Genomic DNA, 22543 nt, shown 5'->3' with positions numbered 1-22543 from the left:
TGGCATAGTTCCTAAAGATAACATTAGTAATACCAGATAGGACGTCGGAGAGCAGGGAGATAAATAATTATTTTTAATTTAATTGGAAAAAAAATCCCATGTGACATTTCTATAAGGAGTATTGGTGTTGTTTATAAAAATGGAAGAACTTTGTGCACTCTGAGCCCAAAAGGGATAAAATTGTAAGTCTCTTGATATAAATAACATTTGAACTTGAGCATTTGAGGACAAAATAAATTTTTCAGTAAATACGAGTGATTTTTTTGATGATCGGTACCCGATTAGTCTTCAGTTCAAATACTTATCAGTAATTCTCAACAGGAAGTCTGTTGTAGGAAAATGAGTAGCCTCAATCAAGAAATGTAAAGCATAAGAAATAACGAACGAATATTTACAGTCATAGTCATTTATGGCACAGAAGGCCCATCAAGTCCATGTTGGCTCTCCGCAGAGCTACCCAGACAGTCCCACTCCCCCACTCAATCCCTGTAGCCCTGCAAGTTTATTTCCTTCAAGTAGTCATCAATTTCCTTTTTGAAGTAATTTTGTCTCCGCTTCCACCACTCCTGTGTGCAGCCAGTTCCAGGTCATTACCACCCACTACACAAAAAAGTTCTTCCTCACATTTCCCCTGCACCTCTTGCCCAAATTTAGCAGTGATTAAGCAGGGAATGGAATAAATAATATAGTTGAAAGAAAAATTTCAGCACTGGGATTTGAGTTTTTTTTTAATCTGGTACCTGAAAATCACAGTTTAAGGAACATGCCGCAGTAACAATAATCGCCTGCCAGCTGAAAGATAAAAAAACGTTTCACATCCGGTAAGCAAAACTGTCAATGTCAACAACTGCAAGTAGCTCACTTGAGGCCTTGTTTATAATTGTAAATGGGAGTTGAATTTGTGAAATAAAGTTGATCAGTTTGGTTGCCAATCACGACCAGAAATATAACATGTTTGGCTCATTTCAATTAAAATCTGCCTCTCTGGCAGGAAAATTAGACAGGGTGGAAAACAGGTGGCTAAGAACTATAGGACAGCAGTAGATGAGCTGGGCTTGTGCAACAATCTAGCAATTTTCAGAGCCACTTTTTCTGATGGTAGCTCACAAATGACCAGATTTAATGAATTCAGTTTCACAACTTTCCATAGCCACAAAGTTTAGGTTTCTATTCATTTACCATAACTGCTATACTACCCCATACCCAGTATTATATGTGGCTGGAACGGGATGACCTCCAAGACCGCAGCATTTATCATTTGACATAATGAACTGCCCATTCTTACTCATTAGGTTGCTACTTATACATATTCTAGTGACTCAATAGGTTGCTGAACAACAATTATTGTACCAAGCGGATCTTTACCTTTGATAGAATTTTTCAAAAGTACAAGCCTTCAATTGTACCGCATAAGGCAATCTGAGGCCAGCTTGTGGTCCAGAGTTATACTGCTATTTAGATCTTTTGAATTCTTCAACAATCACAAAACTGATTTGATTCATGTTCAGGATGATGGACATACATTCATGCAAGCACAATTACATCAGACTAAACCAGCACTGAAAGTGAAAACCTAAAGGAATCTTAGCTGTACAGGATTATATGTACAAAGATGGACAACTCCATCTATATATTCCATTGCTGAGTTGCAGTATTGGACCTTCATCCAACATTCCTATGTACCCTCAGACCCTGCGACGCCTGAGTTTTCCTGTTGTCTGCAAACTGAAAAACTGAATTTCTGGTCTGATTAGTAAGTTTGCGGACGACACAAAGGTTGGTGGAGTTGCGGATAGTGATGAGGATTGTCAGAGGATACAGTAGGATATAGTTCGGTTGGAGACTTGGGCGGGGAAATGGCAGATGGAGTTTAATCCGGACAAATGTGAGGTAATGCATTTTGGAAGGTCTAATGCAGGTGGGAAGTATACAGTAAATGGCAGAACCCTTAGGAGTATTGACAGGCAGAGAGATCTTGGCGTACAGGTCCACAGGTCACTGAAAGTGGCAACGCAGGTGGATAAGCTAGTCAAGAAGGCATACGGCATGCTTGCCTTCATCGGTCGGGGCATAGAGTATAAAAATTGGCAAGTCATGCTGCAGCTGTACAGAACTTTAGTTAGGCCACACTTAGAATATTGCGTGCAATTCTGGTCGCCACACTACTAGAAGGACATGAAGGCTTTGGAGAGGGTACAGAGGAGGTTGACCAGGATGTTGCCTGGTCTGGAGGGCATTAGCTATGAGGAGAGGTTGGATAAAGTCAGATTGTTTTCACTGGAACAACGGAGCTGGAGGGGCGACATGATAGAGGTTTACAAAGTTATGAGCGGCATGGACAGAGTGGATAGTCAGAAGCTTTTTCCCAGGGTGGAAGAGTCAGTTACTAGAGGACATAGGTTTAAGGTGAGAGGGGCAAAGTTTAGAGGGGATGTGCGAGGCAAGTTCTTTACACAGAGGGTGGTGAGTGCCTGGACCTTGTTGCCGGGGGAGGTGGTGGAAGCAGGTACCATAGAGACGTTTAAGAGGCATCTTGACAAATACATGAATAGGATGGGAATAGAGGGATATGGACCCCGGAAGTGCAGAAGGTTTTAGTTTAGGCAGGCTTGGAGGGCCGAATGGCCTGTTCCTGTGCTGTACTGTTCTTTGTTCTTTGAAATCCCTGATAGGGTTTGCAATCCTCAATACGGAGTTAGATTATTGATCTAAATTTTTCAGTGCTTCAAATTGACCCGAAAGTGATCGTATAACTGCAACCTAGGAAACATAAAATTATTGAAGACACTGGTGTCCGGATTGCCAATGTGTGAGAGGTTGCAAAGCAGGCAAGAGAAGATGATAGTTTCACTCTAATAACGGCTCAACAAAATTCTGCAGCAGCTAAAACTGCCAGAATGCAGGCCGCTTGTATTACCAGTTGACCAGATTGTATTTTTGCTGGTAATTGGAAACTCGACTATGGTGGGAAGTTTAGAGGACTTTGATTTGCAATTAGCAGGATAAAAAGAACATTATATTTGATTGCCTCTCATTCTTGTACGAAATGAAGCTGAAGGACTTTTTGTTATCAAAATGCAGACATGCCAAAGCACATAGTACATACAAGTGTAAATGAGCACTAATGCAATTCAAATAAGTTTAAGGTTTTACAATGGTATGCAAAGGACTCCATTGGCTATGCGTCAGGTTTAAAACCACTTACAGGGAAGGCTGGCAGCTGCCATGCTTTTCTTCCCCATTGTCACAGGCACAATTCTCCCCTTTTATCCGGTCGGTTAAACTTGCCCCACAGTATAGTTTCACTAAAAGGATAAGATGCCTCTTAAATGCTCAGACGTTGATTTTGGGTGCAGGTCTGAATACAAGTGGTGTATTACAGTTGTGGAAACATTGAGGGCTACGAATTTGGTTTCGGCATTAGTACATAACAGGCGGTTACGACTCAGTAGCCTCTTCTTCACCCACCTAATTTTAATTCGAGTTATTATTACCCGATTTCACTCCTGCCCAAGATGAACTTATACCCCAGAGGCTGTAATTTCAGAGCTGTACCAAAAGAGGTTTGTTCCTAAGCTAGGCACGAACATTATTTCAAGATCAATAATTCTGTCCAGTCAGACACCAAAATGCTTGTGACAACAGACCTACCAGCAGATGCGTAGCTACCTGGGATGGAGTTCTGCTGAAAAATCCTAATTTCAAGCTAACTAACACCAAAGAATGCAGGAAAGGAAGATAGTGGCCTCTGAATTATTGATGGGGATATTCGCGAAGGAACTCTTGCTGTGTTCACATAACATTCCTTCATCCGCTATCTCAATGTGCCTGTTTATTTTAAATCGTTAATGCTGCCATTAAAATGGATAAAGAAAACTCATCGAAATACTTTGAAGGTTTTTCTGCTAATATTAGTCATTTCTAGACTGTTGTCGGTTAGTTCCTGGGGAATGGGTTAATAACTGCTTTGCCTTCAGAATTTACTTGATGTAGCATTTACCCATATAAAACATAAAGCAGATTCTGGTTCAGCTGCAAAAGCAGAAATATAATCCTGTAAAGGTCAGAGTTATGAGCAATGTACCAGATTGCATTGCTTAAATATGAAATGATTAATGCATTGAATCCCTCTAGCCTAAAGTAGTAGTAAGGAGAAGGGCAGTGAAATAGATCTTGGTCATTATGGTCAGTGCAAGGTCTTTGGCAGTATTACCAAAAATATACATTCCTTAATAAATTAAAAAGTCTAAATTAGAAGCTGCATCGTCTTTGAATTAAAGCTGTGAAAGGTTGATGGTTGTAATACAGAGCTGTTGCTAGATGTGACCTAAGTAATCAAAATAATTTGTAGGACCTAGTCAGTGTTTCTACTTTGTCATGTTATACTCTGTCCCAGCTCTCTTTGATGGGGTGATTGTGGTGGAGTGGTGATGAGTGGGAGGGGTACAGGCACCTGAATTTCCTATGCATCATATCTGCGCAGATCCTTGAATGAGCCGTGGCTGAAACTTGCACAAGAGCAAAATACTGTGGATGCTGGAATATGAAATAAAAACTGGAAATGCTGGCAGCATCTTTAGAGAGAGAAACAGAGCTAATGTTTCAGGTCGATGCCCCTTCATTGGAACTAGGAGTACCATGTCCGTTCCATTTCCCACACTTCTGCTCTCACCCCTTCGCTCCCTCCCAGAATCACAACGGGATTCCTCTTTTCCTTGCCTTCCACTCCACCAACCTCCATATTCAACAGATCATCCTCTGCCATTTCTGCTAACTCCAGCATGATGCCACCACTGAACACCTCTTACCCTCCCCTCCCCTTTCAGTCCTTCAAATTGACCATACCCTCCGCAATGCCCTGGTCCACTCCTCAATCACCCCAACATCCCCTCCCCTTCCTGCTGCACCTTCCCACAGAAGAGCACAATATGCAACACCTACCTTTTTACCTCCTCCCTTCCACTGTCCAAGGCCACAGACACTCCCTCCAGATGATGCACTGATTCACTTGTATCTCTTTCAATTTAATATATACTATGCACTACTCATGATGTGGTCTGCTGTATATTAGGGAGACCAAATGCCAATTGGGTGACTGCTTTGTGGAATGCCTCTGTTCAGTCCTCAAGCATGACCCCCAAGCTTCCAGTCGCCTGTCATTTTAATTCTCTGATCTTTCTGACCTCGGCCTCCCGCATTAATCCAATGAAGCTCCACAAAGGCCTGAGCATCAAAGGTACTCATGTTGATTTCCCACTGACTGCAGCCAAAGTAAATGCAAAATCTTGGTTGTTTAAACTTTGGAAAATTCAAGTGAATCAGTTTCACAGCCTGATCATGGAACCCATCCTGGATGAGCCCCCAATTTTGTTCGGATCCCCATGGAGACCACCAACAAACCAAAAAAAAGCAAATGCACTAATGGACCCCAATTTAGGAAACAAAAACCAAACTGATAAGATTTCACTTTATACATGTTACTTTAACACTCAAACCAAAACCAACATGAAATAAACATGAACTAACAGTTTAAACACAATTGGTGTAAGTATATCTTAAAGGTTACATGTTAACTATCAGATACTATAAGGATGTATCTCACAAGTCCTTTGCCAGTCTTATTGGCAGGTTGATGCCGATCCTTCACAAAATCCTTCAGATTTTTGAACTTTTTAAATAGATCTCTGTCTCCCAAGTTGCAAACACTGGTTTCCACTTGATGGCAGTTTCCCTGCAATCCAAATCCCACCGATACCATCTCCACCAAAGCTGCGTACTCTCCTAGAACTTGGTGGTTTTTCTCACAACAGTTCTGGTGGTGTAGTTTCACTGGCCCTGCCCTTCGTAACTCTCTAAGGCACCGGAAACAGTGAAAGCAACTTGTATTTTCCAAAGGGTAGCTCGCAGAAAACAGGTTCAGTTCAGCAGCTCTGGGAAACTTTAGCCAGCTTTGCAGCTTTTGCAGTCTCTTTAGACAACTGCTCTCCAAAGTCCTCTGGTCAAACTGAAAACCTAAGCCCCCGATTACATGTCCTAGGTTGAAAAAATTACTGTTTCTTTCTCAGTCACAAGGCTGTTTGTTTGTGCAACCTGTGTTTGACTCCCAAGAATCTGGAAACCTTTAATCTCAATTTCAAATCAGGGACTATCTCCAAAAAAAACCAAACACGAGCTGCATAGAACTCAGTCTACACAGGAAGACTCCACGACAATCGTGAGCAGCAATGATCCTCTCCTCTTCTTGGGCAGTCTCTCGGGAATGAGGATGACTTTCTTCCACTCCAGGGTTGTGGGTCCTTACGTGACTGAATAGTCCAATTCTGGATCTGCACACCCTGCTACAAGTGGGGTGGGTAGTGAGGCAAGTGAATGGGATGCTCAAATTTCTGAACACTCTTTCTGCTGTTTGCACTTGGTCGCTGCCTGGGCATGTCGATGTTGTTTTAACTGGTTGGCACCTTCGCGGATGTTTCTTCTACATTTTGTGCGTTCTCGGGCAAGAGATTCCCACGAATCAGTGGAGATATCCCATTTCTTCAGGGAGGCTTTAAGGACATCCTTGTAACGTTTCCTCTGTCCTCCTGGTAGCCTCTTGCCATGACGGAGCTCAGAGTAGAAAGCTTGTTTTGGGAGTCTTGTGTCAGGCATGTGGATGATGTGGCCTGCCCAATGTAACTGACCAGCCATGACCAGTGTCTCGATACTGGGGATGTTGGCCCAAGAGAGGACGCTGATATTGGAGCACCTGTCCTGCCACTGAATTTGCAGGATCTTGCAGAGGCACCGCTAGTGATATCTCTCCAGGGCTTTGAGATGTCAGCTGTACAGTGTCCATGTTTCTGTATACAGTAATTGTGGCACTCTGTAAAGGAGCCTGCAGGAACAGTTTTTATCCATCCAGATCACATCTTTTAATAGTTAACACAGGAAGTAAGAGTTAGATGGTTTACTTTTTAATGCAAATTATTCATTTTAGATTTATAAACATTTTGACTCTGTATTTAGCCAATGAATCAATTTGTTTCTAACAGAACCATGTAGCCACAGATATGCAGAGGCATTGGTGACATTAATAGTTTGGTTATTTTACAGTAATTCAACATCTTAATCCTGAAATATTTCCCCATTAACCTGGTACATTTTAAAAACCTAAACAGGAAGATTTCATGGCAATCCTGTTATTTTCTTCGTATATGAATATTTTCTTCTATTCATTTTGTTACCATCAGGCAATTAATTACATACAGGAACACCAGTTTGGGGCGGCGCAGTGGTTAGCACCGCAGCCTCACAGCTCCAGCGACCTGGGTTCAATTCCGGGTACTGCCTGTGTGGAGTTTGCAAGTTCTCCCTGTGTCTGCGTGGGTTTCCTCTGGGTGCTCCGGTTTCCTCCCACATGCCAAAGACTTGCAGGTTGATAGGTAAATTGGCCATTAGCAATTGCCCCTAGTATAGGTAGGTGGTGGGGAAAATGTAGGGGACAGGTGGGGATGTGGTAGGAACATGGAATTAGTGTAGGATTAGTATAAATGGATGGTTGATGGTCAGCACAGACTCGGTGGGCCGAAGGGCCTGTTTCAGTGCTGTATCTCTAAAACTAAAAACACATTTAACCACAAGGACCCTGTTAGCAAGGTAAGAAAAATCATAGAAGACAAATAAAAGCATTAAAATCATATTACCATTAAAATTATAATAAAACACTCTGTTACTAATTAAAATGTCATTCACCCATAATTAGACTGGTACTGCACTGTGGAAAGCAATAGCTGTCCTTAACATTTGCAAGTTTGCAGAAAATTGTGTGTGTTCGTTTAGTTCTGTGTTGCTGGGTTTGTATTGGTTTACTAGAGGCAATGTCTGCCCCTCGAAGAGGGGATCCTTTCAGCGTGGCACAGTAGCCTATTGATTATGATGCTGAAGTAGCAACCCAGATGCCATGAGTTTAAATCCGATCAGACAAAGATTTAAATTTGATGAATCTGGCACCAGAATTGTAAAAACCTAACTGATTCAGGGAGGGGAACCTCTTCTGATTCACATGGTTGAGAAGGGAAAAAAATCAATTAAGGCAGAGCTTTAGGTAACCAACGCCCATGAATTAGAGACCAGGAGATGGGGGTATCACAAGATAAAAATTGATGGGGAAATTGTATTCTGTAACTTGATTTCGAAAGGGGTGTACTGTCAGTAGTTATGTACTCCCTGTTTTCAGTTTTCCTTTCCTACTGCTGTCCCCCAGTGCTACACAATATTCATGATTCATTCTGAACTGGTGATTTGTTCAAATGCCATTCTGACACTTGAGTGAAGTGGGCTAGAACAATCTGTTATGACAGTACAGCTCTTACATGAACCAAAGATAGAATTACAATATTATAGCCCTAATTTGCAACCAATGTTTATTTATGATGCAACTCGATGCCAGGTGAACTGGATCATTAAATTTACATTTAACTTGAAGGGCTGCTAAGTTTAACATCTATACATAAATTTCTTGATAGAGTTAAATATATGTAATACTCCAAGACAGAATTTATAAGCTTCAAAGCATAGGACTTCTGTTGCTGCTCCCATACCCACTCTGCTTTGCTCACGCCAAAACACGTTGGTAATTGGTCGTTTTGTAACTATGTCTTCCAAACAATCTCTGTGTAGGTCAAGAACATCAGCCTGTCTGAAGGAGAGATGCTAACAATTGAAGGGCTCGATGGAGATGAACCAACAGTTCTTGCTAACGAGTCGATTTTAATGAAGGGGCAGGTGATTCGCAGTCCAAGCAATCGAGTTTCTATACATTTCCAAAGCATTCAACTTGGAAATCCAGGCTCATTCCAATTCCATTATCAAGGTAAGTGCTTACACACTGGGGTGGAATGATGGGACAAAAGCAATGCCAGTATTTTGTGCCTGAGTATTTTATCAAATCTGAAAGCAAGAGACTTTACTTAAAAAAGAGCACTAGCTTGCTAGATCTTGCACAATTGAAAATTTACATCCAATAGAGTGGGCTTACGTAGATATTTATCACTGATGTTTGTGTAAGAGACTCACCTGTGCTAATCATACACAATATCACTACCTTCCCATTAGCTCAAACTGAGCTCTTAAAGAAACCGAATGTAAAATATCTTTGCAAAAGACTCGTTTGTGTCAACAATGAATGTTTACATCTTATCTATTTAGAAAGTTAAGATAGAAAATAAATATTTAGTGCTCTTTTATACTGTTTGTTTTTTCCCATTCCATTGTCTTCAGAAGTGGGTAGGTGATAAAGCAAAAATTTAATGTTAATTACAGGAGCCTAAGGTGACTACAGTATATATGAGTAATGCAAAAGATGGTGAGTGATGAGTGTCCACTGTGATAATTACAACAACAAATGAGGAAAGATTTTTTTTCTATTCATTATTTGTCGTAGAAGATGGGAAAAGCTTTCTCTGCTTACAATGCTTAGGCATCCCAATAGGAGAAGTTTGCTAGAAATATTGAACATAGAAACTCTGGGCTGGAACTTGTTTTCCTCCCAACAGTGGGTTTCGTGGTGGGCAGTGGGTGGGGGGGGGAGGGTCTCGGGAATCAGGGTGGCAGAAGCTACTGCGGAACCCAACGCTGGGATTGTCAGTTCTGATTCTCCCGGGAGCAGGATAGGCCAACAACGGCCTTCCTGCCCAGAGGCCAAATAAGGGCCTCTTCCCGCTGCTGCTGGGATCTTACAAGTGGTGGGGAGGTGGGGGAAAGGGGTCTCCACCATATGGGGAGGATGCCTTGAAAAATAAGGTGCCCTCCCTGCGGGCTTGGGGTGTGCCCTCCTTCATGGGCAATTTGTGGCCCATGGAGGACCCCCATCAGAAACAAATGTACCCCCTGGGACACCCCTCCTCCTGGACCAAACATCCACCCCCACCCTTCCCTCGCTGGGGCCTTCTGGACTGTCCCCAATGACTCTGCCTCACTTAATTGAGGTCTGGGGTTCCAGCACTGGGCCTGGGTCTGAGGCCTGTACAGTACCAGCAGTGGCCACCGCTCCCAGTGGCGCTGCTGATACTGCTGAGCTGCCAGCCCTGTGATTGTCCGGCAGCTCTTGGAGGCAGGATCCCCATCCCTATTAAGTGTTTCAAGGGATGAGAATTCTGCCTCCTTAAACCTTGCTCCGAACAGACCAGAGGATCGCTCCAGGGGTCTGACAAAATGCAGAGGGGGAGTGGGGAGTCCCACCCACTTTTTAACCTGGTGCCAGTAGCCCCACCTCCTGCATAAAATCCAGCCCTCTGTCTGCTTTGTTTACATTATTACTAATACACTTGGGGGAATCTTCCCCTCACTACTGCGTGCCCCACCCCACCAAACCAAATGCTATAAAAGTAGAATTATTGCATAAAGTATAATAATATGAATTTTATACTTATGTTGCGCTCCAAAAAATGTTTCTATAACAACAAACCTTTACTGCCATCTTTGAGTTTATGTCAGTTGTTTCAGGTAGGCCATCAGTGTTTTTGATTTGGTGTGTGGTCATCCACACGTGTGAATGGAAATCGACACCAAATCCAAATTCCCTTTCTGTGCCACTCCCAGCTCCTCACCTCTCTGTGCCACTCCCAGCTCCTCCCCTCTCTGTGCCACTCCCAGCTCCTCCCCTCTCTGTGCCACTCCTGGTTCCTCCCCCGCTCAGTGCAGGCTGGTTTCTCCCAGTTCTACTTCTGGCTCTTCCATCCTCAGTGTTCCTCGTGGCTCCTTCCCCTGTGTCACTCCTGGCTCCTTCCCACTTTTACCACTCCTGGTTCCTCCCCTCTCAGTGCCACTCCATGTCACTACAGCAGCAATCTAAACAATTTTAAAACTATTTAACAATTAGATTTAGCACCAAGGGATACCAGTGCATATCCACAAGAGCTCACATTTTCTGCCCAAGAAATGAGAGAAAATCCTCACAATTTGTGCCATACTCTTTCACTATGTGAGTGCTAGAATGTTGTACATACCTGCTATGTATGCTAAGAAAAGCCCACGCCTCTTTGCATTGTATGTGTAACCACATATCGTTGGCCTATATTTCAGGCCAATTGTATCTTGCTTGGTCAGTTTTCCAGCTTATGTTGCTTCTGTTTTGGGGGGACAAAGAAAAAAAAATTCCTGACATCTTGGACAAGCAAAAAGTTCTCCTCACGAAAATATTATTTTTTTCTTTGCAATTCTCTGCTTTGTTGATCTCGCTCGAGCCATTTGCTACACCCTAGATTATTTTGTCACCCGCAGATACAATCTGTAATTTACAGAAAAAAAGCAGTGGAAGAGATACCAGTGGGAACAATAATACAAGAAGGCAAGATAAAGGAGCCAAACTTTGGAGAAAAGAAATATAATGCAGGCAAAATACTTAGAAAAGTCTGTCATTTTTGAAAGATGCTATTCTCGATTCTAGTAGAGATTGGAAGAGCAGCAATACCTGTTGCAACTTCCAAATGGCACTATTCAGAACAGTGACAGTCAATTGGATTTGGATGTTTTATCTCTGACCTATTATAACCAGCAATTGCCTAAGGAGTGCAACTTGTGTGGACTCTTTCATTCCCAATCATTGTCTTCAAAGAAACACAAATACAATTGACAGACCATGCAAATAAGGGAAGGTAGATTTTAAAATAAGGGGCCATCGCTTTATATATTGGAGTCCTATCATCTAAATGTTTGGCTGGAACAGTAACAAGCCAGGCATTACTGCAGCTAGTTGTGAAGCAACATGTATTTTTTAATTTAAAAAAAGATTGTGGCATCTGAGACCATGAAGGTTAAGTGCCTGCCTTAGAAGAGAGCACAGAGGGGATCATACATCAATTAAGTGATTTAAAAAAGTTTCTAAACTTGTAATTTGATAATGGCTGATCATATTATGAAAGCAGCTCAAAATGCTCCTCATAATGAATTGTTTTTTGCAGTGCAGTGACTGTCACATGTGGTGCAGTTTCTGGACTGCAGCTAAATTGACTGCAGTGTATAATAAGCAGAACTGCCAAAGGATTTCTGGGTGAGCTGGCATCCAAACCAATCACACCTACAAAAGTGGCAACATGATGGAGGAAGCACCCATACCCTCTCTCCCCACTGTTCCCCCTCCCATTGTCATGGAGAAATCCATGACAACGCCTCACTCCAACTTCATGAGGTAAAATGGCTACTTTGGAATGAGATTTAATGAGGGGAAAATGAAATTGTAGCAATCACTGTGTATATTATTCCGATTTACAAGCACGCCTGATATAACATGTGCGGTTTATGGCTCAGTCACTGAGAGAAACCCAATAACATCTCCTCCAAATCATATATCTCCAAGAGACAATCTTATTAAGATAATCTGCTGAATAAATGCTATTTCTTTGGTATCGTTTCTGCTCTGTTTGCTTCTTTTCTTGGGTCTCTATAAAGGTCTCTGTATTAGCAATGAGCAGCCAAATAAAACGTATTTGCAGGCAAATGTATGGCTATTTTTCAGTAACTTCCTCCACTGCCTTCTTCCTGTCAAAGTGTAAGGCCCTTGCTGCAATACAGTTCCACAAATGCTGGTTGGACCCAGTACATTGTCCAAGAGGCTATTACTTTATACATGCATTTCAACAGTGACTACACTTCAGAGAAATACTTCATTGGCTGTAAAGCACTTTGAGGCATCCAGTGGTCATGAAAGTCTCTATATTAATGCAAGTCTTTATTTTTTCCTTTTTATACTTTAAATTGTATGCCTGAGGAATATAAACATTCTTATTCAGTCTACACTGTAACTTTAGCCTTTCAATTATTGTCACCTAGTTTTGTATGTTTGTAGGATCTCTGGTGATTCAGAGGTTTCCTACACTGCACAATGTGGTAATGAGGTCATTTTTCTGTGCTGGTTTAAGTAATTTGGCTATTAAACATGAGGCTTGGTAGGACTCCAGGTATATTCCTTTGTGTAAGTAAAGCCTTGTAGTCTCCACCATGAAATGCTCACTCCACAATCCAGCACCCAGAATACAAAATTCAGTACAATAGCACATCATTGATAAAACCTTTTCTTTACCAAAGTTCGAACTATAACATCAATTCTAGTGCCTGATATGCATTCCAAATTTTAATTTTTTCTGCCCCATGTCATGATCTATTCACTATTATTGCTGACAACTGGTGTTGGCTCAAATAGGGTAGACAAAAAATATTGTTGTCCCTCGTACAAGGGTCCAGGACAGCTATTTTGATTATGTTTGTTCTATTTTATTGATTCATGTTTGAATCTGTGCCTTTTGCTCTGCTGAAAATGTATGATTTTCCACTGGAACTGAGTGCAACACAGTTATGACATTTGTTTGTGAGCCTGATGCTATTACTGTCCCAATACAAGTTCAAAATGCAGTTGTGTTATTTGCACAAGTTCAAGTTCAGTCTCTGGCTATGCACTATTGACAGTTTGTGGCACAGGTACTAGAGTTAACCTATGCACTCGTGTTGAGCAGGAATATTATGTAGTTACGTAGTGGAGGAAAGCATTAATATTTATGATGTGTGTTTTTAAACTAGACTAGCATTGCTGTCTCCTACATGCAGTGGTACTTCAATTTATTGATGGGTCAGGATACTATCATATAAATTGCTGTTGGAGAATGACCTTTCAAACTGCTCACAATGAAGAGCTTATGGTTTGCTTGTATATCCAAAAATAATTCTGAGCATGTGTGAATGAATGTGTGGTGAGGCAAACCATTGTTCCCTATTCCAGGAAGTATATATTGTAATGATTTAACTGTCATTGTAAAGTCAATAATTTATATTTCAGAGTGACTCAATCAAGGATGTAGGATACATGCTCAGAAGCTTTTGCTGGTTGTCTTGGTTGAAGTAATTGCAGGGAGCCCCAAAGAAATCTCCCCCACACCATTCCCCCTATAAACATGGATTTTCAAAAGCTATCGTTTGGGGGCAGTTTTTTTTTTTACATTTTCTTTATAATTTGTGGAGCTTCGTCCTTTGTCACAATGAGAATTGAAGTCAAATTTGCAGATCTTGCTGTGCCAAATAAAAGGTAAAACTTGTGTCTATAGAAGATCATCTTAAATTGGCTTTGTTCTTTCACCAGTTGAAACCAACAATCAGAAGAGAACAGCTCGCCAGACATGGCAAAAGCTTCCTGATGCTGATCCTGGAAAAGGAGACAAAATATATAGTTTCAGATGCTAAATTTACATTTATCCCATTCCCTCTGTACCAGTTCAATTGACACGCAACAGGAAATATGTTGTTGTAAATTATTTCATTATCCTTGAATTAGAGATGGTCCTTAGGTCATTTTTCAGCAAGCATATTGTTGTCAACCAAACATGCTAATAATTAGGATCCAGTTTTTTTTTACAAACATATGTACAAATGTACAAATTAGGAGCAGGAGTAGGCCATTCAGCCCCTTGAGCCTGCTCCACTGTTTGCTAAGATCATGGCTGATCTGAATGTGGCATCAACTCCACTTTCCTGTCGGCCCCCCATAACCCTTGACTCCCTTGTCTATCAAGAATCTATCTAACTCAGCCTTGAATATAGTCAATGACCCAGCCTCCACTCCTCTCTGAGGAAGCGAATTCCACAGACTAACAACCCTCTGAGAAAAACTTTCTCCTCATCTCCGTCTTAAATGGGAAACCCCTTTTTTAAAACTGTGTCCCCTAGTTCTAGTCTTGCCCATAACTGGAAACATCCCTCCAGCATCCAGCCTGTCAAGTCCCCTCAGGATTTTATGTTTCAATAAGATCCCCTCTCCTTCTAAATTCCAATGGGTATAGGCCCAACCTGATCCATCTTTCTTCATAAGAAAACCCCTTCATCCCATGAATCAGTCGAGTGAACCTTCCCTGAACTGCTTCTAATGCAATTTTATCCTTTCTTAAGTAAGGAGACCAAAACTGTACACAATACTCCAGATGTGGTCTCAGCAAGGCCCTATACATTTGTACAAAACTTCCCTACTTTGATATTCTATTCCCCTTGCAATAAACGACAACATTCCATTTGCCTTCCTAATTATTTGCTGTATCTGCATACTAACTTGTTGTGATTCATGCACCAGGACACCCAAATTCCTCTGTACTGAGTTCTGCAATCTCTCTCCATTTAAATAATATTCTGCTTTTCTTCTTCCAAAGTAGACAAGTTCACAAATTTCCCACATTATTCTGCATCTCCCAAATTTTGCCCACTCACTTAACCAATCTATATCCCTTTGTAAACTCTTTATGTACTCTTGACAACTTACCTTCCTACCGACCTTTGTGTCATCTGCAAATGTAGCTACCATATATTCGATCCCTTCATCCAAGTCATTGGTGTAGATTGTAAATAGTTGAGGCCACAGCACTGATTGGGGTGGGGGATGGGGGAGTGGGTGGGGTGGTGATGATTGGGTCTTAATGAAGTTTGCAAATGAGACCATGTTGCCATTCACTTGCAGGGAACATTGGCACATGTGCATTCCAATAGACCAAGCTGGCACCATTACCCGGCAGTCAAATACTGCAGATACAACTGTGCCTCCCCTCGGTTATCACTGGCGTATTGAGGAATTATTTAAGACCCGTCATTAGCCCTTTAGACCTAATAAAGAGCGCCAGCATTTGTTTTTGGGAGATTTATACTTTTCCCCCTACATCAGTAGCAATTGGACACATGTCTCTGATTGAAAAATAACTGGCCACGTGCTCTTCCTTAAATGATGAAGCCCAAGATGCCTCTGCTGTGAAAATGTAAAAGAGACCCATATCTTTTATATCTGTGGCAACAATCACAGACACTAGCTTTTGTGTAGTTTGCTGATTTCATGAGGGAAGTGAAATGGTAAAACATTCACAGAGCGTAGAACCATTTTTTGAAGAAGGCGCAGGTTGCCAAATTCAAATCACTTCATATGACATTGATTTTTCACTCCTCCTTAGTAATACCAATACTTCAGGCAATGTATACTTACTGCAACTGCAGTCAATGCACTTTGTAATCAGAGCATGTATTTCACAATGTGCCTCTTGCTCAAGGGTGGAACCCAAACACTGACCCAGAAAGCACAGAGAAATCTCTCAACCACAAAGCATGCCCTTTTGAGCTAATGCTGTAACCTTTTCTCTTCAAATGTAATGCAAATCAAAAGAGGTTTCAGAGTACTCGTTTCAAACTGCAGAGCTGTGATTGGCATGGACAGAACTTGTCCTGTTAACACTTGTTCATATTTAGTGAGAACTGAACTGTTGTAAATTAAATTGGTTTGGAAATCTGGTGCTGAACTGGTGGTTTCAATGCTGACTTTGCAGATACACATATACCTGTCACAAAAATGAACTTGAAATAAAATCTGTCACATTTGGCAGTGCAAAATCCAAACTGGTCTCCATATTTTAATAAAAGATATAGACGCAACAACAATTTGAATTTATATAGCACCTTTAATGTAGTAAGGTGCTCCAAGGTGCTTCACAGGGGTGTTATCAAACAAAATTTGACAGCAAACCACATCAGGACATAAGGAGACAAGCGACGTAAAACTTGGTTAAAGAGGTAGGTTTTAAGGCGTGCCTTAAAGGAACAGAGAGGTTTAGGGAGAGAAATGCAGAGCTTTGAGTCGAGGCAGCTAAAGGCTGCCATCAATTGTGAATCAATTAAAACTGAGAGTGCACAAGAGGCCAGAATTGGAGGAACACAGAGATCTTGAAGGTTATACAGCGGGAGGGAGTTATCGAGATAGTGAGGGACAAGTCCTTGGAGGAATTTGAAAACAAGGATGGGAATTTTAAAAGCGGGAGAAGGTGGAAAAAAAGATTTACAAGGATGATACCGAAACTGAGAGGTTATACTTATCCAAAAAGACTGAACAGCCTGGAAACTATTCCTATTCCGTAGGAAAGAGAAGACTGAGGGGTGACCTGATAGAGGTCGTCAGGATTATGCAAGGGTTTGATAGGGTAGACGTAGAGAAAATATTTTACTTATGGGCAACAATTATAAGATAGTCACCAATAAATCCAATCAGGAATTCAGGAGACACTTCTTCACTCAGAAAGTGGTTAGAATGTGGTACTCGGTACCACAAGTAGTAGTTGAGGCGAATAGCACAGATGCATTTAAATGAAAAGTAGATAAACATGAGGGAGAAAGAATTGAAGGTCATGTTGATAAGGTTAGATGAAGAGGGGGTGGGAAAAGGCTTATGTGAAGCATAAACACTGGGTACGGAGGTAGACAGGACCTGAAAATACCGGCGCCAGCGGGCGTGCTGGTTTCCCAACCCCATTCCCTGTAACAGCCATTTTTGCTGAGGCAGGTGCGGGGCCAGCAGGGCTACCTGAACCCATGAGACGGGTAGCCAATTAAGCACTTTGTTAATAGAATGTTTCCGGGATAATTTATTGGAACAGTACATTCTGGAGCCAACCAGAAAGCTGGCTATACTAGACCTGGTATTGTGCATCAAGATAGGTTTAATTAATGACCTCATAGTTAAGGCGCCCCTAGGTAGCAGCGATCATAATATGATTGAATTTTTACATTCAGTTTGAGGGAGAGAAGAGTGGGTCCAAGACCAGTATTTTAAAGTTAAATAAGGGCAATTATTAGGGCATGAAACCAGAGCTAAAGTGAACTGGCAAATCAGGTTAAGGGATAGGTCAATAGAGATGCAGTGGCAGACATTTAAGGGGCTATTTCGGAATACACAGAATAGATTCATTCCAATGAGAAAGAAAAATTCCAAGGGGGGGACCGCCATCCGTGGTTAACTGAATAAGTTTGATACTATCTTTAACTGTAAGAAAAAGCATATAATTGCGCAAAGATGGTGGCAGGTCAGAAGATTGGACAGAATATAAAAAACAGCAAAGAAGGACTAAAAGATTGATAAGGAAGGTAAAATAAGAGTACAAGAGAAAGCTAGCTAGAAATATAAAGACAGATAATAAGAGTTTCTATAGATATTTTAAAAAAGAAAAGAGTTAACAAAGTGAACGTTGCTCCTATAGAAAGTGAGTCTGGGGAATTAATAATGGATAGTAAGGAGGTGGCAGATAAATTGAGAGATATTTTGCAAGAATTAGCTGTAAGTCAGGAAATGGAAGGGAGGGAGGAACTCAAGAAAATTAGAATCACCAGGGAAATGGTACTGAACAAGTTGTTGGAGCTGCGGGCTGACAAGTCCATAACCTCAGTATCCCTTACTAATTGACCAATCGCTTTCTCCAACACTTAGCTCCAGTCCCTCTTTCCTTACCTTCAAAAGCAAGTTTAAGGATCTCATGGACTTCTTAAAGTTCAAGAAACTTCCTCCTCCTCCTCCTCATCGCTAGGTATGAGGTTAGTTTTCATGTATGCTAATAACACAATGCTCCACAAGCACATCTGTCTTGCCAGCATCAAGTCTCAGACAAGCTAGAATTTTCTCCAGTTGAACAATGGGAAGACTGATGCCATTAAATGGTTTTCACAAACCTCTCACTCTCCCCAGCTGTTCACTGGCAAAATCAGATGGTGCATAACCTTAGTGTCCCATTTAACTCTGAACTAAGCTGGCCTGCAAACTGTACATCTCATCCATTGCTGAGCCTATTTACTTCCACCTTTACGACATTGTCCATCTCTGCCTCACCCTCCATCAATAAAAACATGAGCACATTAAAAAAATATGAGCAGAACTGGGCCATTTGGCCCTTCTAGCCCGCTCCGCTGTTCAGTGAGATCATTGTTGATTTTCTACTTCAGCGTTTATCCACTTCCATGATCTCCAGATTCACCTTCTCCAAGGCTCGCCTCACCAGCCTCTCGAGTTCCACCCTACACAACCTCCAACTCGTGCAAAACTGCACCATCCACATCCTGCCACATACTGTTCTGCTTGATCATCATCCCTGTTTCAACTAACCTCTGATTTCAAAGCCGTCACAGTCGTTTATGAAGCCTTACATGACTTCACCAATCTACCTCTACAAACTCCTTTAACTCTACATCGCAGCCTGTGCTTTCCTGTCTCTAACCTTCTGTACTTTGTCAACTCCTTCTGTACAGTATTAGTGCCAGAGTCATCTGGTGTCTTGGCCCTACTTTCTGGAACTCCCTCCTTAATCCCCTTCAACTTGCTGTATGTCTCCTGCATTCAAAAGCCTGATAACCTTTTTTCCTACGCTTGCCATCATTTTTTTCCCTTGGTCTCCTAACACTGTTTGATATCTATTTCTCCTCTTTGAAACGCCTTGGGACATTTACCACATTAAAGGTGGTATATTAATGCCAGTAGCAGAGCTTCAAGCAGTGAGTTCCCTTAAAGAGAGGACCTGCTGAATGACTTTGTATTTTAATAGGTTGTAATTTTTTTAATGCGGTATGAATAAGAATGCAGATTTAATTAATAAAGTTCGTGCAGTTGGATAATAATCTTGTACAAGGACTAAATCAACACAACCAAGGGTCAACGGCTGCACTATATTAATTCTCCCACAGTCATAATACATTTTAATCGTATGCCAGCTCGTTTATAAGGAGATTCATTCTCTCACTCAGCAACTCCCCGAGCATCGATAAAATGAAGGGTCTAACATTCTGTCAAGAAGATGCATTTGGAGTTTCAAGCTATGTGGGATTTTTATTTTCTCTGTGGCCAGGTATTGCACAGCAGTCTCTGTCACATTTTGACATAACTAACCTGCTGTAAGCAGGATTTAAGAACTCGTTTGCCAATCCCAAAGAGAATGCTGGCAGCTTTTGTAAATGCGCATCACGTGGGAAGATCAAAATTCTTGGGCCGGGATTTTACTGCGCGCCCAATGTCCGGCTGCATGGCGCTAGGCGTTCCGGCCCTGACCTTCCCAGTGGCGGCGAGTCTCCATGGCGGCCCCCCACCGCTGGGCGGCAGGACCCAGATTAACATATTTAAATTAATGAAATGAATACATTTAAATAAGATCAACAGTGATCTTACCGTCGGGCCGCGATCTTCCGAGCGGCAGCTGGCACTCATGCGCCTTCACTTTCCCTTCCAGGGAAAGCAGGTGTCACCATGGTGGGGAAGGGTGGGGGGGGGAGCTTATGATTTTTACTGTAATGGTGGGGGGGGGTGGTGTGCATGGGGGAACGGGCTCCAATGCAAATTACTAGCGTAGGGAAGGGTGGGAAGGGGAGACCTCTGCACTTTGATCAGTTTGGAGGGGTGGGAGGAAGGTCAAGTATTGAATGTAAGCGTTTTGAGGGGGGTAGAGGGCAAATGAATTTGATTGTTATTGGTGGGGGAGGGGAGGAGCGATAGATTTATCGGCGGTACATTGTGTGGGGGGGTGGTGGGTAGCTCTTTAAAAATGTAAATGACCCAGCAGGACTGGCTGCCCTTTAAAAAGGGTGCAAGCGCGTTGCGCACAGGAAGCTGACGCCGTTGCCAACGTCGGAGAGCCCACCACCCCCCCCCCCCCCCCCCCACCTCAATGTGATTATCATTATCCTGGGCCGTCACAAGGAAGATTGAGATCATTGGTATCGTCCCAAATTATCAATTGGATTACCCAACAGAATTTTAGTCCAGGAAGGGTAAATCTATGACTGCTACTGAAATATATGTATGTATGTTTCCAACAAACTATTAAGCATTCTACAAGCCTGAACTTGAATCCTGGGAAATTCCTCTTTTTTTTTATTGAAAAATGGCAGGAAGCATGTTTTTTTTTGTAATTAAGAACTTGAGAGTAAAGTTGTATTATCAGGAATCTCATTTCAAAGTCATGCATTCCTGTATTTATTTTAGTGAGATCTTATTTACAAGGAAAAGCAGGCATGCTCCCATTCTTTTGCTAAAAGAATGATAATACCCCAATAGCTTTTCTTCCTCCATATCTAATAGTTCAGCTCTTCCCCACTTTCCTTCTGTGTATGGAATCCAGTGATGTTTAGCTGTTCCTCTTGATCTAGTACTAACGTTCTGTTTTGGGGCAGCAACCTCATGTGAAGTGAATGCCATTCATTCATTCTACCAGTTGTCCTGAACAAGTAAAGCCGTGCTGCTGCTGTTACATCGTGGAGCAAAATCATAACCATATTTTTTTTGAGCATGTTTGCCATATTGCTTCAAGCAGTGTAACCAGCGCAATTCTCTACACTGTATTTGTTCACCAGCAAGGGAAATGCTATTGTATCATTTTCCTGCAATGAACTCCAATCAGAATGATAGCACAGATTTTAGCTTCATGGGTATTGTGGGTGACTTAATATCATAGAAACTATCGCACCGAATGTGGCCATTTGGTCCATTGTGCCTGCCCCGGTACTAGCTCTTCAACTGGACCTGTCCTTTCTATTTGTTTTCTTATATTGATCCTTCTCAAATTCTAATCTAATTTCCATTTACATGATATCCCAGTTTCTTCCTCAATAGCCACTTGTGGCCAGGTATCGCATGTTCTAATAGCCCATATATGGAAAAAAAAATCTTCTAAACTCTTCCTTCATACATCAAAGACGAGTTAGTTTGTTGGGAATTAAAACCTATTTCTATTTTCTGTAAATTTCATTGTTCAGTTAGCATAAACCAAGGGCTGGGATTTAAATCAGCTGCGTATTAAGAAATCTTTTATTACGAATGCACTGTTGGCAGTGATTCAAAGATCAATCCTTTTCTTTTTGCAGCTACCCAAATGCCTTGTCTTTCCTCTCCACACATTTCGGATCCCTGTGCTTATCTGTTCCTTCAGCTTACATTTAGATTAATGCTGCCTGGAAGGGAATTACAAGCTGTAACACAATTGAGGGATTCAGATGACCTCTTTAAGTAAGAGATTTGAGCTCAATAAGTTTATTAATGTCATCGGAGCCCTAATTGTGCTTTTTTTTTTTTCCTGCTTCACCTTTGGTACGAGTGCCATTTTGAGATTTCCAGTGGACTGGTACCATAAGCCCTTGCGGGATGTTCGTTAATTGCCGAGATTTAAAAGCAATAAATCCAAAACCTATGCTTAAAAAAAAATGTTTAAAACGATGGCAGCTGGTTTTACTTTCCCTTCAGCTATTTTCAATCGAAAAAAAATCTCATTGAGGTTAATAATCAGCACTTAATGCATATACACTGAGATCTGTCATTCGCATCTTATCGCAATGTGATTATGTAGTACTGCCTGTGTACTTTAATGACATTATTTAGGATAAAACTGATTCCTAACTGTTTTTGTTAAATTGTTGCGTATGTCATGCACTCCTTATTTGGGCATTGTGTTGCCAGGTGGTATGCCTGTAGGATTTTCCTATTATTAAAGCTACTGGTTAGACAGTCACACCTGTAACTGCACATTGCTGCCAATCGATGGCACTCCAGAAGCTCCGTATCTGGAGCATCACCAAACATCATCACTCTGAGGGAAATTTGCATTGTCCTGACTTTCTGTGAGCAACACCATGAGGAGATCCACAAGTATCAACTTTTCAAAGCAAATTTTGAATAACATGGACCTTGAAATGGCTGATCTATGAATACTTTTTCAAATTCTTTGGTGGGGGTTCAAAGTAATTAAGTGGT

General features: G+C 41.6%; 1 protein-coding gene across 1 annotated transcript in view; it reads left to right on the top strand.

The window, feature by feature from the left end:
* Positions 1-22543, top strand: part of sez6b (seizure related 6 homolog b) — a 487030-nt gene that overhangs the window by 184770 nt on the left and 279717 nt on the right. Inside the window, exon 3 of the mRNA XM_068009887.1 lies at positions 8659-8851. Within this exon, the coding sequence (XP_067865988.1) occupies positions 8659-8851 (193 nt within the window). The remainder of the gene's footprint in view (positions 1-8658; positions 8852-22543) is intronic.

Source organism: Heterodontus francisci, chromosome 30 (assembly GCF_036365525.1).
Source record: "Heterodontus francisci isolate sHetFra1 chromosome 30, sHetFra1.hap1, whole genome shotgun sequence".
Classification (NCBI taxonomy): Eukaryota; Metazoa; Chordata; class Chondrichthyes; order Heterodontiformes; family Heterodontidae; genus Heterodontus; species Heterodontus francisci.
This window is presented reverse-complemented; position numbering and strand designations above follow the sequence as displayed.